General features: G+C 44.2%; 1 protein-coding gene across 5 annotated transcripts; it reads right to left on the bottom strand.

The window, feature by feature from the left end:
- Nucleotides 1-921: 921 nt before the first annotated feature.
- On the bottom strand, nucleotides 922-18,624 carry WDR31 (WD repeat domain 31). Of its 5 annotated transcripts, none has more exons than XM_079790730.1 (11): nucleotides 18,587-18,624; nucleotides 15,891-15,985; nucleotides 13,399-13,549; nucleotides 12,609-12,741; nucleotides 11,019-11,093; nucleotides 10,181-10,325; nucleotides 9,982-10,082; nucleotides 8,715-8,782; nucleotides 7,414-7,555; nucleotides 5,232-5,394; nucleotides 922-3,216 (listed from the first exon to the last, which is right to left on the bottom strand). In XM_079790730.1, the coding sequence occupies exons 3-11, from the start codon at nucleotides 13,512-13,514 to the stop codon at nucleotides 3,056-3,058; spliced, it is 1,104 nt and encodes a 367-aa protein (XP_079646856.1). In that variant the 5' UTR covers nucleotides 13,515-13,549; nucleotides 15,891-15,985; nucleotides 18,587-18,624; the 3' UTR covers nucleotides 922-3,055. The 5 variants fall into 5 exon arrangements, with proteins under 5 accessions (XP_079646856.1, XP_079646857.1, XP_079646859.1 ...); XM_079790731.1 differs by having other exon boundaries at nucleotides 12,609-12,738; XM_079790733.1 differs by lacking the exons at nucleotides 12,609-12,741; nucleotides 15,891-15,985; nucleotides 18,587-18,624 and having other exon boundaries at nucleotides 13,399-13,521.
- Nucleotides 18,625-24,289: the final 5,665 nt, after the last annotated feature.

The raw sequence follows: 24,289 nt of genomic DNA, 5'->3' as shown, positions 1-24,289 counted from the left end.
CTTCATCTAGGTACTGGTTACTAGTGTTCAGTTTATAAAAACTTAAGATGTCTGAAATGGTTTATGATTGTATACCTGAATTAAAAGTTTTTTAAAAATATATGTAATGGCTTAAAAAGAATAAAGTTCATTTCTCTTCCAAGTCACAGTCCAGCTGGTCAGATTGTTGGAGAAGCTCAGCTCCTTGAGGTGATTTGGGGGCTCAGGTTCCTTCTTTTTTGCTAGTTCAACATCTTGTCCTCGCCCAAATAGTTGAGCTGTTACTTGCAGTCTGCATTCTAGCTAGTGGACAAATATGTTTCTTTCAAGCAAATAAGGTGGAAGTTACATCACTTCCACTCACCACCCACTGACAAGAACTTATTCTCATGGCCACACCTAGCTAGGAATGTAGTCTGAGCTGGGCAGCCTGTACCCAGAAGTGTCAATTTCAGGAAACAACTAGTAGTCTGTGCATTTTTTATGATGAAGCTGTTCTTTAATAATTATGTTTTCAAAGGTTACTCAGAAATAGCTAAGCTTCCTTTTCTCAGTGTTAAAAACACCAAGTGACCTGAGTTTTATTCTTGTATTTCCTGTGTCAAAATGAAGGCCAATAATAATCACCACTCCTTTCCTTAGATATATAAATATACTTAAATGATAAATATGTAAGCAAAGACACAAATGTATTTAAATCTGACTACAGAACTGGTCAGATTCCAAGAGCTTTCCTGGAAAAGGGTCAACTGTCTTTGAAAAATTCCTTACTATGATTTTCGAGGGGCAGCCTCTGAAATGAAGTGTCCAATGAATGAATGAATACATCTCAGCAGCCTGTATAATGGGTGTTGAGAGTACCTGTTTAGCATATATAACACTGAATTTTTTTTATAAAAACATTTACATTTATTCATCTATTTTCTATTTAAAATGCGCAGATAAGGAATTTATACATCAAGCACAGGCATAGAGGTTAGGGAAACAATTTTATCGGTAATAGAACCCTGCAAACCCATCCGAGGCCTACTATTTCCTCCCAAGTATGTTCCCTCTCCCAGCAGCCCGTTTCCCTTCCCTGGGACCCCCTCCCAATCCACTCCCTTGGGTTTTCTGATTTGCTGCTTGTCCTCCTTCTAGAAGAAAGGGTCAACTGTAGCACTGATAGGTGCTCTAGAACTTTCCCTGAGACATGTGTCTATTGCTCCTAGGCATCTCGCCAGGAAGATCTCTTGGGAGCCAAAAAGTTAATAACTGGTCTAGAAAGTACACAATGTCATGGTCTGTCCATTTCTAAAGCGAACTTCATGACATCAGGCAAAGGCAAAGGGAAAGGGGAAGAGAGGAAAGTAATCTGGCTTTGAGTCAGGCTGACCCAGGTTCAAACTTAAGTTCTTCCCCTTCCTACTTATGTGCGACCTTTGGCAAAGGACTAGATCTCCCTGAGCCTCAGCTTCCTCATCTGTGAAATGGGAATAACAATAAGACTCAGAGAGAATAAATCTATAGGTGCTCAGTGAAGCAGTTTCCATGCTCACCATCCCTTTGTGTTTCCAGAGTGCCAAAGGCCATAACTTAAGGAATCAAAGGGGAAGCTGAACAATGACTAAAGTCTTAGAAAATAAGATCTAAGGAGAATAGATGACTGGTAAATGTGTGGAAAAGAGAGCATTTGGTCTGGACAGAGGGCAATAAATACCAATGGTTACCATTTATAAGCACCTGGTACCTTGCTTGGCATTAATATAGTTCTATTCAGTCCTCAGAACAGCCCCGTGAGGGACCTATGATTATGGCCCCATATAACAAGTGAGGATTTCATAACTTGCCCAAGATCCAGCTAAATGGAGAATTGGAGAGTCAAATTCAGGTTTGACTCTGCAGTAGCTTAAGATTCTCCTGCCCAGGCAGTGGAGACAGCTCGAGGGAGCTGGACTTACAGAGGAGCAGGAGGGAGACGGGAAGATGGCCGTCAGCCACGGGCATCAGGGGCTGGCAGGGGCCACAGAGCAAATGCAAAATCTTTCTTTCCTCAGAAAGGGAATCCCCGGCGGCAGCTGCCTCAGGCGTGGGCTTACCTGAAGGCAGGAGGAACTCTATTTTCCCTGGAGGAAAGTGGGCTTGTGAGTACCAGGTGGGACTGATCTCCTGGGGGCCACACAGGCAGATCTGAGCACCCTGCCCTCCTCACTGCGGGGGCTCAGTGGGAGCACACAGTTGAGTCCATGCCTCTACTTTATCCTGTATGTTCTATTGTCATTGCAGATATTCCCCTTGCCTCATTCTGGCCATTCTCTGGAAAGAGTTTACATAAAACAATAAAAATATTAAAATGTACAAATAAAAATGTTTTAGCATTAATCTCGCAACCTCTCCATTTTCTTATCCACAGACCCAGTTTGGTAACTCCTATAATTCTGACAAGGTCCTTGGGGTTGTCGGCCTCTTCAAGCCATCTCAGGTCTGATTTTCATGTAACCTCGCACTGGTCTAGCAGGGACCTGCCACCCTCTCTTCTACTATTTTGAGTAGAAGCCAAGGTTTTTGCTCTCTTGCCGAGGAGCAGTGAGTGACTGGAGCTGAGTCTCATGTCTGCAATCTATTTCCTCTATGGAGCCGCACTATCCTTTCCCATGTGGATAATTTTGAGGCAAGCAAAGCAGAGTGTCTCTCCCCCTTGCTTTTCTTTCTTTTGTGGAGACATGGAACAGGTCAGGTCAGCAGGCTCAGAGCCTGTGTCTTGAATCTCATAGAGGCCTATGACAGAGACCTAACAGGTCACCATTTGAGTCATAAATATTTTTTCTGAAGAGCAGTCCCAAGAGTTCACTAAAACTTGCATTTGGATTTAACATAGATTGAGAACCTTATGTTTAATCCATGTCTCTAAACTCTGTACCTGATTTTGAACCACTGGCTTCAAATTGACTTCTAACACTGATATACCTTCCAAGTGAACCTAAGCGAAGAACACCAACCCCACTTTGCCCTCCCCTGAGGATAACATGGGGAAACAAAGCCACACTGAGAAAGGAGAGGCCATGGCTTGATTTTGTCCAGCAAACTTCTCTTGGCCTCAGAATACTGCCACTTCCCGCAGTTCCAGCCCTGGGCTGTGGTCCATTCGGAGCAAGTGAATTCCTCTGTGGAAACTTGCACATAACAAGGAGATGGTGTCGCCAATGGCCAGGGAAGTCAAAGGTCCTGATCCATCCAGAGACAAGGTGAACAGGCAGGCTGGGGGAGGAAGTGGGAAACCAGCCACTTAGGCCAAGAGTGCAATATCATGAAATGCAGTGTCTTTGTAAGAATTCCACGTAATTAAAGCATTTGCTATGTGTCTCTGACCCACACAACAGAGGCAACCCCATGCTTTAGAGCAGCGGTTCTCAACCTTTCTAATGCTGCGACCCTTTAATATAGTTCCTCATGTTGTGGTGACCCCCAACCATAAAATTATTTTCGTTGCTACTTCATAACTGTAATTTTGCTACTGTTAATGAATCGTAATACAAATATCTATGTTTTCCGATGGTCTTAGGCTCTACAGCAGCGGTTCTCAACCTGTCTGTCGCGACCCACAGGTTGAGAACCCCTAGCAGGGTCGCCTAAGACCATAAAAAAACACAGATATTTACATTACAATTCATAACAGTAGCAAAATTACAGTTATGAAGTAGCAACGAAAATAATTTTATGGTTGGGGATCACCCCAACATGAGGAACTGTATTAAAGGGTCGCGGCACTAAAAAGGTTGAGAACCACTGCTTTAGGGGAACATGCACTAGCAGGGAAGTCAGTCAATCCCAAGACTTCAACTACTGAGAATGGCACACAAACCAAACAGGATGGCTATATACCACTGAGAAGTGTGTTCAGACACGTGGGCCTCACTGGCAAGGACATGTTAAAAAGTTGCCCTCAGCCCTGGCTGGGGAGCTCATTTGGTTAGAGTGTTGTCCCGATATGCCAAGGTTGCGGTTCGATCCCAAATCAGAGCACATATGAGAAGCAACCAATGAATATATAAATAAGTGCAACCAGAAATCAATGCTTCTCCCTTCCTCTCTCTTTCTGTTTGGAAAAAAAAGTTGCCCTCAGTTACCTGCCCTGAGAACAAAGCAGGGTCAGGACGAAGGAAACAGACAGGGACACTGGTTTTCAGTTAGAGGCTTCCCAGGCTCTCGCTCCCTTCAAGACAACAGTTAATGGGATAATGGGGCGGTCTGGGGCTTCCAGAGGAGCCCAGTCTCCCTCCACCTGCATTTCAAAGCCTTCTCACACATCTGGTGGGCAGGGCAGCACTTCAGGGCTTGTTCCCCTGGTCTCAGGTTTATGATAATGAAGCTAAAAAGCTGTTTCTCCCACATCAAGGTGACCGGAGAAGGCAACTCCAGGGGAGGGTACAGGGGGCTGTCCTTACTATGTAAGATTAGCTTGTGTGCCCCTTGACCGGATCTCACCTCTTTCTCTGAGGGAGCTACCCCATCCTCCTTTGATGGGACCTGAATTTCTGGAAGATTACTGTAGGAGGGACTTGGTTTCTAAAGTAATGCTATTCTTGTGGTTAGCAGAACCCTGTGTCCAGGACAGAATAGCATGGAGGCAGCAGGGTGGACGGGAACACAAGCTTTATTCATAGCATTTGCCAAATCTTGTGGCATAAATACTCCCACCATGACCGTATTAAATATTCCTGAGTCCTTAACAATCAGCATTAGGAGCTGGATCAGCACACCAACCTCATCGACAACTCCAGGGAGCTGTGTTCCCTAAAACAGTTTTCTCTGGTGCTTTAAAGTGTCATGACGATTTCAAAACCTTAGCTGCAGAGTCAAAACAGGGCACAGTCTTTCTGAAACTATCTTTACTCCACCTCACCCCACCAAGAGCTGAGGCTCTCATTTTAGTCCTTGAAAAAATAAATTTTAAATGGCAATTTCTGTTCTCTTTTCCAGACATTTTGAGCAACACAAGTTAAAACCTGATGAGGAATTTTAAATAGAAAGAATATAAGAGCCAAATATATCTGAGCTCTTAGGAATGAGTCTGTACAATATGATAGAAACAGCTACGATGGCCTCTAGCAGAGGCTGAACAGAGATTCTGGTATCTGGTGTCATGTCTTAACCACCAGGGGGGCTGAACAGTGGCAGGACATGCGTGGTGTGCTAAGAAATGGAAATAATGTTTTCAGGAAGCCTTTGAGACTTCACGTATCTTTAAGAAGCACTAATAGTAGGTTCCTTACCTCCAGTATCTTGGTTCCAAATCTTCACCTTGCAGTCGTGTGATGAGGTAGCGATTACAGGCATCAAGGCCAATGCTCTTGGTAGAAACACACAGGATGCCACAGTCTGGAAATGCCCCTTATACTCACATATTCTGTTCCGCGTCTGTCTTAGGTCCCACAACTGCAAAGTAATGATATAGGCTACCTCAGATATACTATACATTTCCCCAGCTTCATTCATTGATATCTATCGCCTCCTTCTCATGACCCACCTGTTGCCTCCACTTACCTACTTCTGTAGCTACCCTTACCTTCATCCATCCCATCCACAACACAGCCAACCATCCATCCACCCAGTGATTATTTTAAGCACCAACTCAAACAACCCTGGTTAAGAATGTGCCTGAAGGGTGGTTGCCTTCCTTATTAACATACTGGTTAGGAAAGCGAAGCTCCAAGTCCTACAGCATGAGATAGTATGAGGTTACTGATTTTCTATGACAATTCAAGAGCTACCTTATATCAGCCTCTTGGTATCTGTGGGTCTTGTGGGGACCCCACAGTTAGGAGCACCTTCTCATAAGTACATGCAGGCACAGACCTGATTTAATGCACAGTCACTAAACCTTGTCTACAACAAGTGAGGCACCAGTCCTGCCAGTCCCATTCTTTGCTGATACAGATCAGACCACACCTGGAGAATAAAGTTCAGGTAAGAGAGCAAACTGAATTGTGTCCAAAAAATAATGAGATCACTGGACACCATGTCCTCTGAGGAACAGTTGTAGGAGCTGGAAATGCTTAGCTTGAAGAAGAGATGCTACATCAACAGCCTGGGATTTAAAACCTTGACCTAACACTTTCCAGAGGTGTGGTCTTGTACAATTTGCCATGTCTCTATTTCCTCATCTGTAAAATGGGAATTATACCACTACTTGACTCACGTGGTTGTTAAATTTTTTTTTAAATATTTTTATTGATTTCAGAGAGGAAGGGAGAGAGAGAGAGAGAGAGACAGAAAATCAGTGATGAGAGAATCATTGATTGGCTACCTCCTGCATGCCCCCAACTGAGGATCGAGCCCACAACCCGGGCATGTGTTCTTGATTGGAGTCAAATACAGGACCCTTCGGTCACAGGCCGGCGCTCTATCCACTGAGCCAAACCGGCTAGTGCTTTTGTGGTTGTTTTAAGGATTAAATGGGATCATACATGTAATGTGCTCAGCCCAATACGTAGGCCATAAAAAATGTTTGATAAAATGGGAGCTGTAGTTCTATTTAGATCCTAGATGACCCCTTTAACTGGTATTCTACTATTGGGAATCCAAGGTGCTTTGGAAATTAATTGAAAGGAAAGCTATATGGTTAAGGGATGGGGTGGGCCCATGATCAACACTGGAACTCCAACTTCCTAAAGAGCTTGAACCTCTTTTACTGTGACCACAAGTACAATGAAAACACTTAGTTCTTCACATAGTCCTTCTCCTTTCTAAGCTCTGCTGGGAGGACGGACATTAGCAGGCCGGTTCTAGGATACAGCCTTCTTGACTCTCATCCCATTTCTCTTTCCCAAACCAATTCAGAAAGCCCTAGGCCAGTGGTCAGCAAACTCATTAGTCAACAGAGCCAAATATCAACAGTACAATGATTGAAATTTCTTTTGAGAGCCAAATTTTTAAAACTTAACCCTTTGCACTCGCTTGCTTTTTTCTCAATTCCTTTATTCTACTCGGGATTTAATTTTTTAAATACCCCAGATTTTACAAAGTGCGGCAATAGAATAAAAAACTGGAGTTTCTTTTCATACAAACTTATTTATTTGGATTTTTTTATATTTCAAGTTATTGATACATTCAATAACCGTCACACTCGACATCCGAGTGCAAAAGGTTAAACTTCTTCTAACGCCACTTCTTCAAAATAGACTTGCCCAGGCCATGGTATTTTGTGGAAGAGTCACATTCAAAGGGCCAAAGAGCCACATGTGGCTCGCGAGCTGCAGTTTGCCGACCACGGCCCTAGGCTAATGGGCATTTCTTGAAAGAAGTATTTGGAATGCAAAGGATCACTTATAGTCTGCACTCGGAATAGGCCTGAGCCATTAGCAGACCTGCTGTGTAGCCCAGCACAGGCATGAGGCCAGAGCAAGTTATTTGGTCATCAACAACCAGACACCTGGACCCGACATGACCCCTCACCGTGGCTTCACAGCCTTCTCCTCCAAAGCCATTGCTGCAGGAGAGACACATGCGTCCATCCTCACTGACCTCGCAGTAGGTCTGAATGTGTTGCTTTGCAGGAAATATGTGAGCCACCTGGAGCCCCCGACTGTCCCATAATCTGAAAGAAATTACAGCAAAAAATGACTTTATAGTAAATGTGTCTGAAATATACCATAATCACCTGCAATCATAAAAGCCTTGGCTCTTTGCTGCTTTGGCCAGTCAGAATGGAGTCATAATATACCTAAAAATAGCAGCTTGAACCAGATCAATCTCGGAGACTCCAAGCTGGCAGGAAATAACAAAATGACATCTGAGTTCTTTCTATTTTGAGATCTAGTTAATAGAAATTTAGACCAAGCATCTTAATTATATAAGTTAATTTGGTCTTTTGGGATGCTGCCTTCAATGGAAAGAAGGTATTTCTGTCCCTGTGATTTATAATTTTTCAAAATATATTTTTATTTTATTTCAGAGAGGAAGGGAGAGAAAGTGAGACAGAAACATCAATGATAAGAGAGAATCATTGACCGGCTGCCTCCTGCATGCTCCACATTGGGGATCGAGCCTGCAACCTGGGTATGTGCCCTGACTGGGAATCGAACCGTGACCTCCTGGTTCATAGGTCAACACTCAATCACTGAGCCACACTAGCTGAGCTATAATTTTGTTAAAAAGATACTTATGATAATACAGAGAAGCAATCATCTTTCCAGATTCATAAACAAAAGATCTACAGACTTGGTCAACCTTGGCTATGGGATTCACTGGGGAGTATTTTATTTACCTCTTGTCTCATTCCTACCATTTTCTAAATACAGTTTCAAGTCATGCTCTCTAGTCTAAGAACATTTTACTTCATTTGATTCCCCTGATGGCGATTCTTACTCTGCTTTCCCATAGAGGGCTTCGCCTGAGGGCTGGGTGATTGGGAATGTGAGGAATCTGAGCAGGGGGAGCAAATAAAGCCAGGCAGTTTGAAGGGGTAGGAGGAGCAAGTGACTGATCCTGAGGTCAATCTAACTGTTCACACAGCTCACACAGCCAGGGCAGGTGGAATCAGCTGCTTTGGGTTTTTCCTGGCCTGATTAGCATTCACCCTCTATGATTCTATGGGGCCAGATCAGAGAGGCCCCAGGACCAGTGAGGGGCAAAGGGGCAGAATGCCCTGACAAGGGCACAGCAATGCAGAGAAGCAGGGTGGGAATGGAGTCGTGTAAGCATGGGAGCCACAAATCTTCACCAGAAACACCGTCACTGCTGCTCAGTGAGCCCACCTGATGGTTTTATCTTCAGAAGTCTGTAGTACATATGGTTCTCTGGGGACCCAACACAGGTGAGTGACCTGGAAGAAGCACAATTTTCAAAATGTCTCCATACCAAGTCATTCCTCTGCTGGAATTCCTGTAAACAGTGCTAAACAGCACCTCTGTACCACTTCTCAAGGATGCTGAACTAGGAATTTGACTTGGAGGAAGGGATTTCATGTTTTGCAGATACCCACCAGTCATGCTCTCCTTGCATCTCCTTGGCTATCAGCATCAAGAGTAGCAGCTGGGCCAGTTGCGAGTACCCAAATGCATGCAGGCACTCTTAGGATGCCTGAACCCCGAACACCTGGTAAAGAACTAGAACTGCTGGTCTGTGGCAGCCAGGGGAGCAGTTCCTGTTTAAAGCAGGACCACTGAAACCACAGTCTAGGCCACAGGGGGTTGAGGAAGGGTTTTTCTTTCGCTTTATCTCTGCAGCCCTCTGGTGGGCAGGCATGAAAGACTTCTCAAAACAACAAGGTAACAGGGTTTTCTTTTTCCCCAGGAACCTCCACGAGTACACAAGGCATAGGGCAAGCACATCTTGCCATTGGCAGTTGTCTTCCAAATTGGAAAAGATAACTATGATTGACATTTGATGACCACTAAAGGAACATCTACCATGTCGGGTGATATAATTCTCCCCATTTTATAAATGAAGACACTGAGACTCTAAGTAAGTTTCTTAGGATAACACAGCTGAAAAGTGGTGGATTGATGGTTTGAACTCAGGTATGACTGACCCCCAAGGCTGTGGAGTTTATATACCAGTCTGCTACCAGGAAACGCTGGTCTTCATAAACAGCAAATTACACAGAAAGCAATGTCATTATTATTTCTCTGCATAATGTTATAGATACAGAACACAGAGCATGACTTGAGCTCTTGGAGGACAGAGACCGTGTCCTTAGTCACTAACCCTGCTCTAAGCTGTGTCCGGCCCACAGAAAAAATAAAATAACTGTGTTTTGAAGGAATAAGTGAGGACACCATTTAAGATTCCAATATAAACTAGTGGAATTGTTCTCTGGAGCAAAAGACCTTAAGGGATCATGTAATCCGATAACCCTAAGAAGCTGGGGTTTGACAGAGAGGTAGGGGTGGGGAGCAATGAGGACCCAAGCCTCTAACGCCTAGTCGCCTGGTCGTGGTCGCCTGATCTCTCACCCAGGCCCTTTCCCTGATCCCATCCTCCCTTCTGCTGCCCTGCTCCATAGCAAGTTAGAGTTCGTACCAGGTTCCTGGAGACCGAAGCTCTCTCCACACACTGTCCGGTCCCCACGTCCCACAGGAGTAGGGTGTTGTCCCGAGAGCCGGTGCACAGCTGGGATGAGTCTTTGGAAACAACGGCAAGAAGATGGTCCATGAGACAGACTTGGAGCAGGGCTTTTCAGAGAGTACAAAGGCCCTGGGAAGGGCTCTGCTTTGCCTACCAGGACTCACGGCTAATCCAGTGACCACCATGGCATGGCCCGAGAACTGCTGCCTGGGTTGTGAGGAGCCGTGCAGGTCCCACATCATGACCATCCTGTCCCGAGAGGCGCTGAAGAACTGGTTTGATTTGTGAAGACAGGCTATCTGCTCGAGAAAGAAAGCTTTGGTGTGCTTGTTTGATTGGATTTTAAATTAGAAAAAGACCTGGGGATAAGAAGGTTACAGCCCGACCTTCTCTCTCAGTCTGGTTCATAATGCACTGTATCTGACAGGAAAATACCCTGTTTCTGCTGTGGGACTGTGGCTGACGCTGAGTTTCATGATGACAGTTAGCACCCTAATTTTGGCCCATTCAGGTGAACTTCAGAGAGGAGAGTTATATAAATTGGCATTCTCTGTCATTTTTGCTGAAAACGCACTCTACTCTGTAAAGCTATTAAACAAATTAATTTTTATTTAACTATTGTTGGCTTTTTAAAAATTTTTCCAACTAAGTCTAGAGATTGTGTCATTTTTCTAACTATAGCAAACATACAGGAAGGCTTCAATGCATGTCCCTGTTGAGTTAGGATCAGCCAGGGAGAGTTACTCTCTTTTTACCACCTGAGCTATTAAGGGCTTAATAACAAAATAAAAATTGTGTCAAATATCCCTGTACCAATAGCGAAGTGAATGGTTTGCTCTGCTTTTCCTAGAGTAGAACTTCACAACACCAAATACAAAGCCCTTGCATGTTCCTTTAAGAATATTCAATCACTCTTACCATCTAGAGCGATTAGGTGTTCCTTTATTCAGTTCCAAATCCCCTCCATGATAATAACCACTTGACAGTTTTACCTTGGTGATGTCATGCTCATGTCCTCTGAACCTTCTCACCACGTTTCCGGTTTTCCAGTTATAGGCCACAACTGTCTGCAGAGAGTCATTGGCACAGTTTAGTTTAACTGAATATGTGTTTAACCGAAACAACAAGCCTCTACTTCATCCTCTACCTGACTTCTTCCTCTCTGTCCAGGGACCTGCATCAAACATTAGGGTTCCATCGTGTCCCTCCTCAGGGCCCCTACTTGAGTTTCTATCTTTCCTCCTGATCTGTCCTGTCTCTCCCCAGCTCCTGGGCCACCCCTCTGAGCCTTACTGATGGGTTTGGGATAACACTCCCTAAGGGGAACTGATTCAGATTGAGGTCTGGTTGTAGACACTGAAGGAGAATTCTACATAGGATTAGATTTTTTCCCCTCTAACTATATCGTATTTTTATTTTAGTTTTTTACATTTATCATCTTCTTAAGCATTTGTAGGTGTACAGTTCACTAGCGTAAAGTATATTCCCATTTATTGCAAAACAGATTGCACTTTTTTAAATTTCAAAAAACCTCATTCGTATCCCGCCTGCCAGAGAGAATCATTGTTAACAATTTCTTTCCATCTTTTTTCCAGGTATATACCTTAATATTTTATTGTAAGCAACTTCCGCCCCCCTTCCCCCCGCAAAATAGGATTTCAAAAGCATTCTCTGGCCCAGTCTCTGTAGTTCATTGCTAGAGATAAAGAGCATGTTAGCACTTGACCTAAATCTCAGTTTTGTAATCTTCAAAATGGAGATGTTAATCCTTGCCCATCTATCCCTCACAGGTGAGGCTCATATCAATAAAAATTTCATGTCTAAGATAATATAGATATTAAGACAAAATGCTGTCAATTAAATTATACTATCAATTTTCAAATGAATACTGAGTTCAGAGATTTTAAAATGTGAAAACGTGTGCATCTGAAAGTGAGTGAAATACAGTGTGAAAGTGGGATTTGAAGATTCTGAAAGGCTATTGAAAATGAGAGGCATTATTTACCACAAAAGAATCAACATTTTCTCTGCCAGTATCCTAGATGTAAGTGCTATGAGAGATCCACATGTGGGGGAGAGAAAGCAGCCAGATTCAAAGTGCCAGTGGGAGGAAGCACAAACCCAGAGAAGGGAGGAATCACAACACACACCAATGTAGAGGTTTTGGCAAAAGAGCAGTATAAAAGAAGAGACCAGAAGGCTCCTTTTGCTGACACATAACTCCTGTGTCTGTGTGTAGGTGTAAAAGAGGATAGGTTGGAATAATAATATTTGTCATTTATAAAAAGCACATGGGTGGCATAGTGCTAAAGATCTTACCATTTACTCCTCATAACGGTCCTGTGAGGTTGGCATTATTATCCCCATTTAATAGATAATAGACTGAAGCTCAAGAAAATTTAGACTTGCTCAAAGTAAGAGGAAGTGGCAGAGAAGGGACTTACACCCAGTCTTTCTAATTCTAAAACCATATTTTATACTACCCAACACTGCTGCCAGAAATGAAGAAAACAGTGTTTGCTGCCCAAACATCTTCCCTTCTCTGCGATAAGTGGTTCCCTGGGAAGCACTGCAAATCCCACCTTATCTTTTCCTCCGGAGACACAGAGGTCTGAGTTCAGAGCAGCAACAACAGAGACGGTGTCCACGTGAGCTGGGCTATACTCATGAAAAGCTGTAGTTTGAATTCTCTCTTCTATAATTGCATCGGGCCTGCTAAAGAGAGGGTGGAGAATGAGAGGCCCAATGGTATGCGAGCGCACAGTGGAGCAAGGGGAAGAAGAGTGTGAGTGAAAGCAGCAATTCAGGCCAGACGGAGGAGAAAGGTGGGAAAGGGGACCCACTGACATTGCCAGTACGTAGATGCTCAGAGTGACTGAATCTGACAAAGGGAATCCTGAAGCCAAGAAGCCAGGAGTCTTGACTCACTCTAGAGATTATTCCAAAGATATAGGGCCCCTCTCTGTGTGGCCGTAGACACTAGCTACCAAGCTAGACTGTTTCTTTCTTTCTTTTAATATATTTTATTGATTTTTTTTACAAAGAGGAAGGGAGAGGGATAGAGAGTTAGAAACATCGATGAGAGAGAAACACTGATCAGCTGCCTCCTGCACACCTCCTATTGGGGATATGCCTGCAACCAAGGTACATGCCCTTGACCGGAATCGAACCTGGGACCCTTGAGTCCGCAGGCCGACGCTCTATCCACTGAGCCAAACCGGTTAGGGCTAGACTGTTTCTTATCCAAAAGAAAACTGAGCAAACCGACAGTTCAGAGAAGGTCATCAATACTTGCTCTGGGCCTTCTCTTTCTTCAGTGGAGAATTGTAATGGGCATGATAAAACCTGGGATCCACGGTAGGGCTGTTGTACCTGTATTTATAAGTGCTGTGTTTGAGTTTGCTTTGCAGTTTCCCCATCATGGCACAGAACCAACACAAAATCTTCTGAGGAGGAGCTCGTTTCAGATGGCACCTGAGGGGCAGCATCCCTTGTGGCTGCTGGAAGTTGGAAGTTGTGTTCCCTGTTCAGTAAAAAGAACAACACAGTTCATTTTGTTAGGCACAATGATGGTACTATCATATAGGGATTCAGAATGAGCACCCCAAGATGTGCTTCTGTGGCGTGTGGATTGTTTTGAGCTAAAGGCAATTTTAGCATCGGGCGCAAGAAAAACTTCTCTATGGCTCCCCTTAACTACCTAGAACTTGAATTAGAGGCCTTGCCCATGATAAGGTATTATCAGCAATAACCTTTTTGACCCACCTATATGTCAGGGCAAACTTTTATTTACTAAACATCTGTTCTTCTTATCATCTTTCAATGACCCTTTAAAGTCCCCACGGTGTATTACCTCATCCCTAGCTCAGGATGTCTTTTACATCTGATCCCCCTTTATCTCTGAACCTCTGGTGCATGTGGAGTCTCTGACTCCCTCATGTATGTGGGGTTCCCATACATATGTATTAAATTTGGTTATTTTCTCTTTCTAATATGCATGATGTCTTTTGTTATGAGACCAGCCAAAGAACCTTGAGAGTAGAGGAAAATTTGTTCCTCCCCCATAATGGTCATGTAAAAACATATCGTTTTGTTTTTTTAAAGGACTAATTAATTGTATGCTTCTGCTTTTCCTCCTTTCCCTGCCTCACTCTTATGGTCATGGGAACACACCCTACAATAAAGCATTAGCAGATAAAAACCAAACAAAACTATTACAAAAGCTCTTTGAAGTCCCCAATAATTTTTTTTTAAATATATTTTATTGATTTTTTACAGAGAGGAAGAGAGAGGGATAGAGAGTTAGAAACATCGATGAGAGAGAAACACCGATCAGCTGCCTCTTGCACACTCCCTACTGGGGATGTGCCCGCAACCAAGGTACATGCCCTTGACCAGAATCGAACCTGGGACCCTTGAGTCCGCAGGCCGACGCTCTATCCACTGAGCCAAACCGGTTTCGGCCCCAATAATTTTTAAGAGTGCAAGGGAGTCCTGAGGCCAAAAAGTTTGAGAGCCACTGACCTAGAACTTAAGTAACACCAATAATGGATGATATACTATATTAGAATAAAAAATTACTAACTGTTTTCCAGATGTACTTGTATTGTCCCCAGTACTAACAAGGCTAGATTTAAAGAGACAGACAGATGCTCATCCATACACTCCTTCAGGAAATACCTCCTAAGCACCTAATTTGTGCAGATCCTATACTGGAGAAGAAAGAGAGATAAAGCAGATGTGGCCACTGTGGACATGGGCAGGGACTAAAGGTATGTGAGTAGGGGCTAATCTCAGCTCCTCTGTTGTCCTCTGCAGCTAGCTGCTCCCTGAGACACCGAAGGGTAAAGGAAGTAATTGGGAAGGTGTCCTCATCTCTTCTGGGTTTCCGCTAAAAGAAGTTCTAGATGAGTTTTTTATGGGCACAATAAGCCTAGTTCTAGGAAGAAGAGTGTACAAGGAGACAGCAGCTAAAACTCACCAAGTATTCCCAATCATCTCATTACCATTAACAAAGAGAGTTTTCCAGAAGAATTTAAGCCAACATTTTGAGAAGCTGCCAGAATTGACCTCCTGAAAGGAGTTGGTAACCAGTATAGAAACACAACGCAGTGCAGAGAACAGTGTTTGTGGCATCAAGAGCCCTGAGCTCCAGCCCCAGCTCTAGCTCATCTCACTGTGTGTCCTTGGTTGAGTTCCTCCATTCCCCACTCTACGCCTCAGCTTCCCCATCTATAAAATGTGACTTCAGATTAAACAGGCTTTTTAGAAGACTATCTGCTCCCTAAGAAGAAGGACTCTGTCATATTCATCTTTGTACCTTAAGTGGCTTGCTCAGTGTGATAAAACATTTGTGAACTAGTGAATCTAAGGTCCCTTCCAGTTCAGAACTTCTAGAGTTCTCTATAATAAGCACAAGATGTGCTGACAGGAACCAAAACACTTGTATGCATGCATACAAGCATAACCAATGGACAGAGACAGCAGGGGGGTGAGGGTATTTACGGGAGTGGGGGGGGGAAGGGGATATGAACACATATATAATACCTTAATCAATTAAAAAATATCAATTATAAATCAGAGAAAAATTCCAGGATAGCTTGCGAAAAGCTTGGGATGTATCGTTTGTAGATTGGTAGAGGTTGCAGGGCATCCTATCTGCCAGCCTAACCCATTTTTCAACATTGTCATCAAACTAAGGACAGATGCCATTCAGAGATCTAGGTCACTGGAAACTGCAGGTGCTATAAATGGACTGGCTCTGCTTAAACTGATTAGATTCTTAGCTGGTATCTTCTTATACTTCCCACCTGAAGAATATTCATGGAGCATTCTAAGTAAAAAAAAAATAACTTTTACATTACCCCAAATCAATAGGATCTTCTTGGTGAACTGCAGTATTCAATGCTTTGTAATGTTTATCCTTTGGAAAATACTTCAGGCAGCCACTTCCTAATCTCTGTAAGTAGTGAAAAGATGCTTAAATTAATCTCTTCTCTGTCTAAGCATATGTTTGTACCAAAAGGATATTTACAAGGTAAATTAAGGACTTCCTTAACTAAAGAGATTGTTAAGTGTAGTTTTCCCTCACAAAGAAAGAGATATTACAAAATTCCAATATTTTGGGGGACAGTATACCATAATATTAATTATATGTTTAAATATGCAAAATAGCATCTATTTAAATGCACCATTAAAGATTTTTATTTTACTCAGTACTTCTGTTCATCAAAAATATTCAGAGGTGACTGCTTACTTCAGAGCTTAGTGTTTTTGTGAGAAAGGCAATTTCTTCTGTTTAAAATAATACTTTAATAAGTATGGGTCATAGAAGCTTTGATCAAAGAGCTTTTCAAAATCACATAAACCCTTTATTTAAAGATCTGGAGAATTATTTACTCAAAATTATAACTAGGTATAATTGACTTCCAGTCCAGTAGCCATGTTAGTAGCTATCATTTACTCTAGTCCAGAAATTCTAGTCCAGAATTTCCATTATAAAAATCTACAAAGAAGAAACCAGTTTTATTGCATTTTAACAACTCCATTCTAAGGATTCAAATAAATAAATTCAAATGATCAATTGACAATGTCTAATAATTAATAGCAGCACAGACTAGTCAGAACAACATTTGACTGAGTGCACTGGCATCATTTTTAGGACTAGGTCTGGGCAACTTGTTGAACCTAAGTCTCAGTTTCTTATGTGTAAAATGGGACAACTCTACAATTGGGTTTTGTGAAGATTAAAAATAGCACTCAGGAGGTGCCAAGGACTATTTTAAGTGCTTTATACTTATTAGCTCATTTAAACTATTCCACAAGCCTCTGGAGTAGTTACTTTCCTCATTTTGTAGATGAGAAAAGTGAAGCACAAAGATGTTAAATAACTTGCCCAAGTTTACAAATAAATTGCAAATAAGCAGCAGAGCTAAAATTTGAATCTGGTAATCTTGCTCCAGAGGCCTTGCTCTTGACCAGCATATTATACTGCATCTCTACAAAAGGCAGTGCATATAAAGCCCTCAGTTCAACCAGGCAAATGGTTGAGAGTAAATGATGGCTACTAACATGATTGATAGCATTACTGAAAGTAGTGATTTCACCCTTATTACTACTGCCCTTAATACACATATATTAAACATACATAAATATACTCAGAGAGCAGATACAAATGGATATATGAGTCTGGAGGATTTTAAACTGAAGCCAACTTTGTCCTCTGACCAGAGTGATTGGTAACCAGTATAGATTGGATGAGGGCCTTTGTGATCTGAATAGCCAGAAAGGAAAACTAAGGCTAAGAATTTATTACATTATATACCAAGGCAATTTAAAAATCTCAAAAACAAAGTATATGTACTTAGATAATGTCCATGTTGTAAATTTATTGAGTTGACTAACCTAAGAAATTAAAATACTATTCAGTTATCCTCCTGTTTATACTGTGAACATGTAATATACTTGAGAGAAGGGACAGTGCCTTGTTCATTTTTGTATCTGTGCTGTAAGCACAGCATGGAAGAATGGATGCAAGGCAACTATCTGTCGAATAAATGAATAAATGAATGAATGGCATACTAAGGTGAAGAGTCTGTTTGGCAAGAAGCTTTTTAAGGATCCAACAATCTAAGGGTTCTTTAAAATTGCCCAACAGCAAATCCTTCAGGAAGCAGTTACTCTGCTTAATTCAGTTACAGGCCTGGAAAAGATGGCAGAACTTGGGAAAGCCATAAACTCAACATGGCTTTGGATGTCCTTGTTGGCTCCTGATGGACTAAATCTGAATCCCAGCATCCATTTCTGCTCCAATTTGCCTTCCAAAGACCCTGAGATACCCAATGGTCACCCTAAACATAACTCGGAGAACTCTCTTTTAGCTTTCTAGTGCCATATTCCTTGATATACTTCAGCATATATCCAACTATTGTTTTCCACGAAGAAACTGGGACACAGAGGATTGTGTCTTGCGGGAACAGAGCTGGGAAACAGGACCTCATTTCCCTAGACTCTTGGTCCACTGTTTACGTAAATGGTGATTTCCTATCTCCCGCTGTACACATCTAACCTTACACTCTGGGAGACCAAGACAGGGAAACCAAAGCTCAAACACAAAATCACGGTAGAAGCACGTGGGAGGTGGTCTGATTCAACCCTCTAATATTCTCTGAGGAAACTCTCATATTCTCTGAGGAAACCGAGGCCCAGAGAATATGAGAGTCTTGCCCAGACTCACACAAGAAGTCAGTACTGGGCCAGAATCCCAAGGTTGCCCCAAGCTTTAAGGACAACTGTGTCCAGTTTTTCCTTTCTGGCTATTCAGATCACAAAGGCCCTCATCCAATCCTTGTGAACGGCCAAAGCTTATTTTTGGTGTGTGCTTGTGGGGAAAGGGGCCTGGGGACGCCCAAGATGGGAATCCAGAGCCACCCAATCCAAGCCCGGCCTTCGGAATTCTCTCCTCGCTTACTCCAGGTGAGCCTCTGCGGTCGGGAAAACACGGGCTCCCACTTTTCCGCCCACCCGCTGGGCCCCTTCCTACCCCCCTCGGCCTCCATACCCATCGGCCGGCTGCCCAGCCGGGAGGTGAGGCTGGCGGGGGCGCCGAGCCGAGCCGAGCCCGAGAGCTTCTGCAACCTCCGCGCTCCAAGGCCCGTGCCCCCGCCCCTAGCAACGAGGCGCGCGTCGCTAGGGTGGGAGTTCGGCCGAAAAGCCTCCGGGCAGCCTCGCCAGCTACTAAACCGTGGTTCCGCTCTCATTCACATCTCCCAGGAGCCCAGCCGAGAGCACCCCGCCCTGCTTTCTTACCGTAACAATGCGTTGATGCGGTTCCTGAGAAGAGGACCGATGTGCCCAGACCACGCGGCCAGAGAATCTATATAATACAAGGAAAGCTGGTATCACCATAAGAGTAACGGAGGAAACCCTTAATAAATGTCACCTTTTAAATTGTTACTCGTCTAGATAGAGAGGTGTTGCTTTATTTCTTTGGAGTTTTCCCTGATTCCACCAAAGCAGAGAGCCCTCCTTTGGACACATCCCCAGGTTCCTCATTCCCCTATTCCTTTCATCAAACATTTATGGCCCACCACCATAGCAAATAGATCCCTCAGTACCTTCTAGAGATCCAATGAATGGTAAGACAGTTCTGGAAACCAACAGCACCTTCTAGACAAAGTTTTGACAGCTCCAATCGCATTGCTTTCAGACTGGAGTCCATTCATGTCTGTATTCCTAGCGCATAGCTCAGGGCTTGGTGTACAGTAGTGGTTTGTTGAACATTTGTTGAATGAATGAATGAATGAATGAATGCAGAGATCCTAGCCAACATTTCTTTTACATGGTGGTAGGTGCCTCCTGCAGTGTTGATCTCCCAGCAGAACTGCCTTCAATGAAGATTTGTGAAGTTTCTGAAAGCTGGGTGCCTGTGGAAACAGGGTGGTGAGGGAAATTTTCCTCTACAGAATATCAAGGCTGGTGATTGGGTCTGTCTTCCCCAGAGAGGGAGTCCCCTCTCCAGTATCCCTGGTGGGGTTCCTCTAACCTTATGGACACTCCCTTGATGATGCATTCATTACTTTCTGAGTCAGTGACTTGTTAGACTTTCTCCTGTCAGGAGCTGGGATCCACCCCATGCTACTTGCAACACTGATTGTAGTTCAGAGCTGAGGGCTCTCCCTACAAACTTAGTCCCTCTTCCCCATAACCACCTGGCAACCAGGAGAGACCAGATTGCTTTGCCCTGGGGCACTGGGCTAGGCTCAGTGTAGCAACAGTTGACTTACCAGATCCCTGCCCTCCAGATGCTTCAGCTCTGAGGATATAACCCTCCCTCCCACCCCCGCTCTCCCCAGAATATGCTTTAGGTTCAAGGCACCTGAGACTTCCAAACTGGTATCTCTAGCCAGACTTCTCCTAGATCTGTGTATCCACCTACTTCCTGCCCATCTACACTTGGCTATGTAAAAGACATCAATCCTTGACACGAATCACACTGGAAAACATTATCTTCCCCCAAAACCTGTTCTTCCTCTTTTCTTTCTAAGTGCAGGGCATTACCATTCACCAATCAACTACGGCTCAGCTCTAGGAGTCATTTGTGACTTCACCCTCTCTTCCTCCTCCAGACTGAATTAGCTATCCTTCCTGAGTGCTTCCAAAGCCCCTCATACTTTCTGCAGCACAGTGTGATTTTTCATTTACTTGGCTCTCTCACTTGCCTGTGAGCTCCATGTGGGCAGTGACTGAGTCTTATTTACACCTGTATTTATTGCTGGTGTCCAACATAGTGTCTGGCACAACACTGCAATAGGACATTCTACTCTGATGGAACTGTTCTATATTTCCTCTATGCTAGCCCCAAGCCACCTGTGGCTATTGGAACACCTGAAATGTGGCTAGTTTGCAACTGAAGAACTGAATTTTAAATTGTATTTAATTTTAACTTTAAATTTACGTAGCCACATGTGGCTAATGGCTATGGCATTAGACAGCACAGGTCTAGCATATAGTTGATCCTCAATAAGTAGTTTTGAATAAAGAATGAAAGGGGAAGGTGGTCATGAACAGCCAATTAGGACACAAGGTAGAATGCTATGGATGTAATCAACATACTTTTTGTGCCCCCTTCTTTCCCCTCACCTTTCATCCCCTCAACCTAACACTACCAATGCCTCCAATTCTGTCTTATCTGTACTAATAAAAGAGTAATATGCTAATTAGACTGGGAGACCTTCCGGACAAAGCCATGGTGGTGGGGCTGAGGCAGAGGCGGTTAGGGGCAATCAGGCCAGTAGGGGAGGCCAGTTGGGGACAATCGGGCCAGCAGGGGAGGGCAGTTGGGGGCGATCAGGCAGGCAGGCAGAGGCAGTTAAGGGTGATAAGGCAGACAGGCAGAGAGGTTAGGGCCAATCAGGCAGGCAGGCAGAGGGGTTAGGGGCAATCAGGTAGGCAGGCAGAGGCAGTTAGGGGCAATCAGGCAGGCAAGCAGGTGAGTGGTTAGGAGCCAGCGGTTCCAGATTGCGAGAGGGATGTCCAATTGGAGAGGGTGCAGGCTGGGCTGAGGGAACCCCCACCCCCATGCACGAATTTCATGCACCAGGCCACTAGTATAAATATAATCCTAGTTCATGGCTCTTTGCTGCCTGAACTGATTTTTTTTCTTCTGGACTTGCCTAGCTTGATACTGTCCATCCTCTGAAGTGTACGGGTCCTAAGAGTCCTCTGGAGATGAGATATGGTCTCATCCAGTCTGGTCTTGTCTGGCAAGAGCAGGAAGGACTCTCTCTCCTCGGGGGCCTGGACTTCACAGGGACTCATGTGGTGTAAGTTTGTCTGCACGGGCAGGCTGCCAAGTTTTTCTTAAAGGTGGCAGTTGATACTGGTGGTGCTGTGAAAACATCCCAGGAGAAAAGAAGCCACAGCATTGACAGTCTTCTTGCCACTCCTGGAAACTGTGCAAACCCCAGTCAGATGACTTCCAGGCCTGACACCAGAGACGTTGGTTGGATCAGGGTCTGAAGAGGAAGGAGGCATGGGAACCGGGTGAGGCCAGGCGGGGCCAGCAATTGAGCAGGGCCCAGGCCAGGCAGGCAGACAAGGGCTGGGTCAGGGTTGAAGAGCAGGCCTGAGAGACAGTAAAGGTTGGAAACAACAGTTCTTTCCAATAGACTTTCCCAAATGCTCATTACAGAAAGAGTTTAAAAAGTCCAAAACCAAAGGTCATAAATGAGCAAGTGAAAAGCAGGTTGCAGAGCAGAATTTACAGATAATTCCAATTTTATAAAAATAAGTATATTACCACCTGTGTCATATGATAAGGGACTAATGAATATTTTATCATGTGCGAGAGTGTATAAATATACCTGTGGCACCTTTTGCAGAAAGAACTGTGTAAATTGTGCCCCATTCTTTGGTGAGGGGGGGGAGCAGGGAGCACAGTTCATGGCATAGAAAGATATTTTGCCCTTGCTGGCCCCTTGGTCTGGAAAACTCCTCCCCCAGATATTCTCCAGGTATGTTTGCTGTTTATCCAGGGCACAGACCCAGTACCACGCCTGTGAGAGACCTCCTAGATCAGCTGCTCCTGATCAGCACCCCCATCCAGCTTCTTCTCCTAGTCTGCCTGTCTTTCCCCTAGCTCTTCCCACTTACCGACATTATGTTACATTTCCATTTGTTTTATGTATCCAGGAGAGTAGACTTTGTTCTTCCTTATGGTTGTATTCTCATTCCTTAAATATGACCCAGGACATAGGTAAGTGCTGAATAAATCGACTGAATGACTAAAATGTAACAAAGGTGTCCATTCTTCTCTGTTTCCAGATCAGGGCGTCTTGCCTAGGCAAACCCTAAAGTTCAAGGACAGCTCTCCCCACGCCCACCAGTGCTCCAGAGGTCACCTTAGAGCATCAGCTTTCAAACCTTTTTTGGCCATGACCCTCAGGAAGAAATGCATTCAATCCCCAGTGCTCATACATGCATATGTACTATATTTAACTGCAACAAACAAAAAACTCTTACTACGAACCATGTTTTCTACTTTTTCTTTCTTTTCTAATTTTTACGACACTGGTCTCTACCCCTTGAGTTGATTTTGCCACCTACTAATGGGTGGCCAGTGCCAGTGTCTGTGGGAATAGTCAGAGGTCTCATTTGTGTCCTAGTTTCAGTGTAGCTGCTACAAATGCAGATTCCTGGTCCACCCCAGACTTAGTGAATGAGAGAGAGTCTTACTGGAAAGTCTACCCTCGTCCCAACCACCCCAGTTGGTTCTGACACCTGATGAAGCTTGAGGGTCACCACCTCGGAGCCTATGAGTGTCCCGAGGCCTCTTGTGGGGGCATGTGCTGGGCAGGGCCTGATGCACTTTAAGGGAAGGGGCTGATTTCCCAGTTCTGGTCCAGCTCAGCCCCTGAAGGTGGAACTGAGGATTCCAATGTTTTAAAGGTGAACCTATTCCCACATAAGCCCCTTGCACTCCCTAGTCCCTCTGCCTGGAAGAATTTCTAGTGATTTGGCTGTTTTCCCAACTCCAGCCCTCCCCGAGCCACACCCAATGAAGAGGCCCCACTTTTCCCCAGAACCTTAACCCCTTCTTCCTCTTCTTGCTCTCCACAGTCTCTTTTCCCGTCACACAAAATCACCTTCTGGGGTTTTTTTTTTTTTTTCTTACCATAAGGGTTAACAGCCCTCCCCACCCAGCTCTAGAACAAAAAAAATTCTAACCACAGTCTCAAATGCTGGCGGCCCATTTCCTTCCCACCCCTGGAAGGGTAAATGCTGTTATGTCTTCACCCACCCAGTGGGATTGCATTAGAAACTTCTTCTGATGCCAAGAATGTTGCACCCTCCCACCGAAGAATGTCACATAATTTACATTACGAAAAACTGCTACAAGTATTTTTTCATTTATTGATTTGAGAGAGAGAGAGAGAGAAACATATGTGCCCTGACCATGGATCAAACCCACAACCTTGGCATATTGGGACGATGCTCTAACCCAGTGGTCGGCAAACTCATTAGTCAACAGAGCCAAATATCAACAGTACAACGATTGAAATTTCTTTTGAGAGCCAAATTTTTTAAACTTAAACTTCTTCTAACGCCACTTCTTCAAAATAGACTCGCCCAGGCCGTGGTATTTTGTGGAAGAGCCACACTCAAGGGGCCAAAGAGCCGCATGTGGCTCGCGAGCCGCAGTTTGCCGACCACGGCTCTAACCAACTGAGCTACCTGGCCAGGGCACAAGTATATTTATTGATTCCCACACCTCCATAAAACGTTTATTAGCCCCTAAGTGTATGCCATAGACCCCAGCTAACAGTTCTTTGCAGACATGATCTCATTTAACTCTGAAAGCAGCCCTCAGAGATAGAGCCTATTCTCACCCCCATTTTAGCAATGGGGAAACTAGGCACGCTGGATTGAATAATCTGACCAAGGTCCCGTAAGAGGCATAGCTCTGGAGCTGGTAGCTGCCTTACCCCCAGGGGCTGCAAGAAGCAAGGGTTCTCTTCCATTTGTGTAGTAGCTGCTAGAGGTGCCTCAGAGTAGAGGTAGGTGCCAACATGCCGCAGGATGTAGTGATGTTTCTCTTTCCGATTTTGCTCTCAGTGTCCAGTTCTGATGAACTGAGAATGTCCTCTGGCACCCAAGGCCTGGCTCCTTCTCCTGTTGGCTGAGTTCTCTCCCCAGCCCTCTGCCAAGACCTCCTAAAATGAAGTTTGGGGGTTGGGGAGCAGTGCTCTTTTTGTGTGCCCAG

Source organism: Cnephaeus nilssonii (assembly GCF_951640355.1).
Source record: "Cnephaeus nilssonii genome assembly, chromosome: 14".
In the NCBI taxonomy this organism is placed as follows: domain Eukaryota; kingdom Metazoa; phylum Chordata; class Mammalia; order Chiroptera; family Vespertilionidae; genus Cnephaeus; species Cnephaeus nilssonii.
Note: the sequence above shows the minus strand (reverse complement) of the source record. Positions and strands in the feature narration are given on the sequence as shown.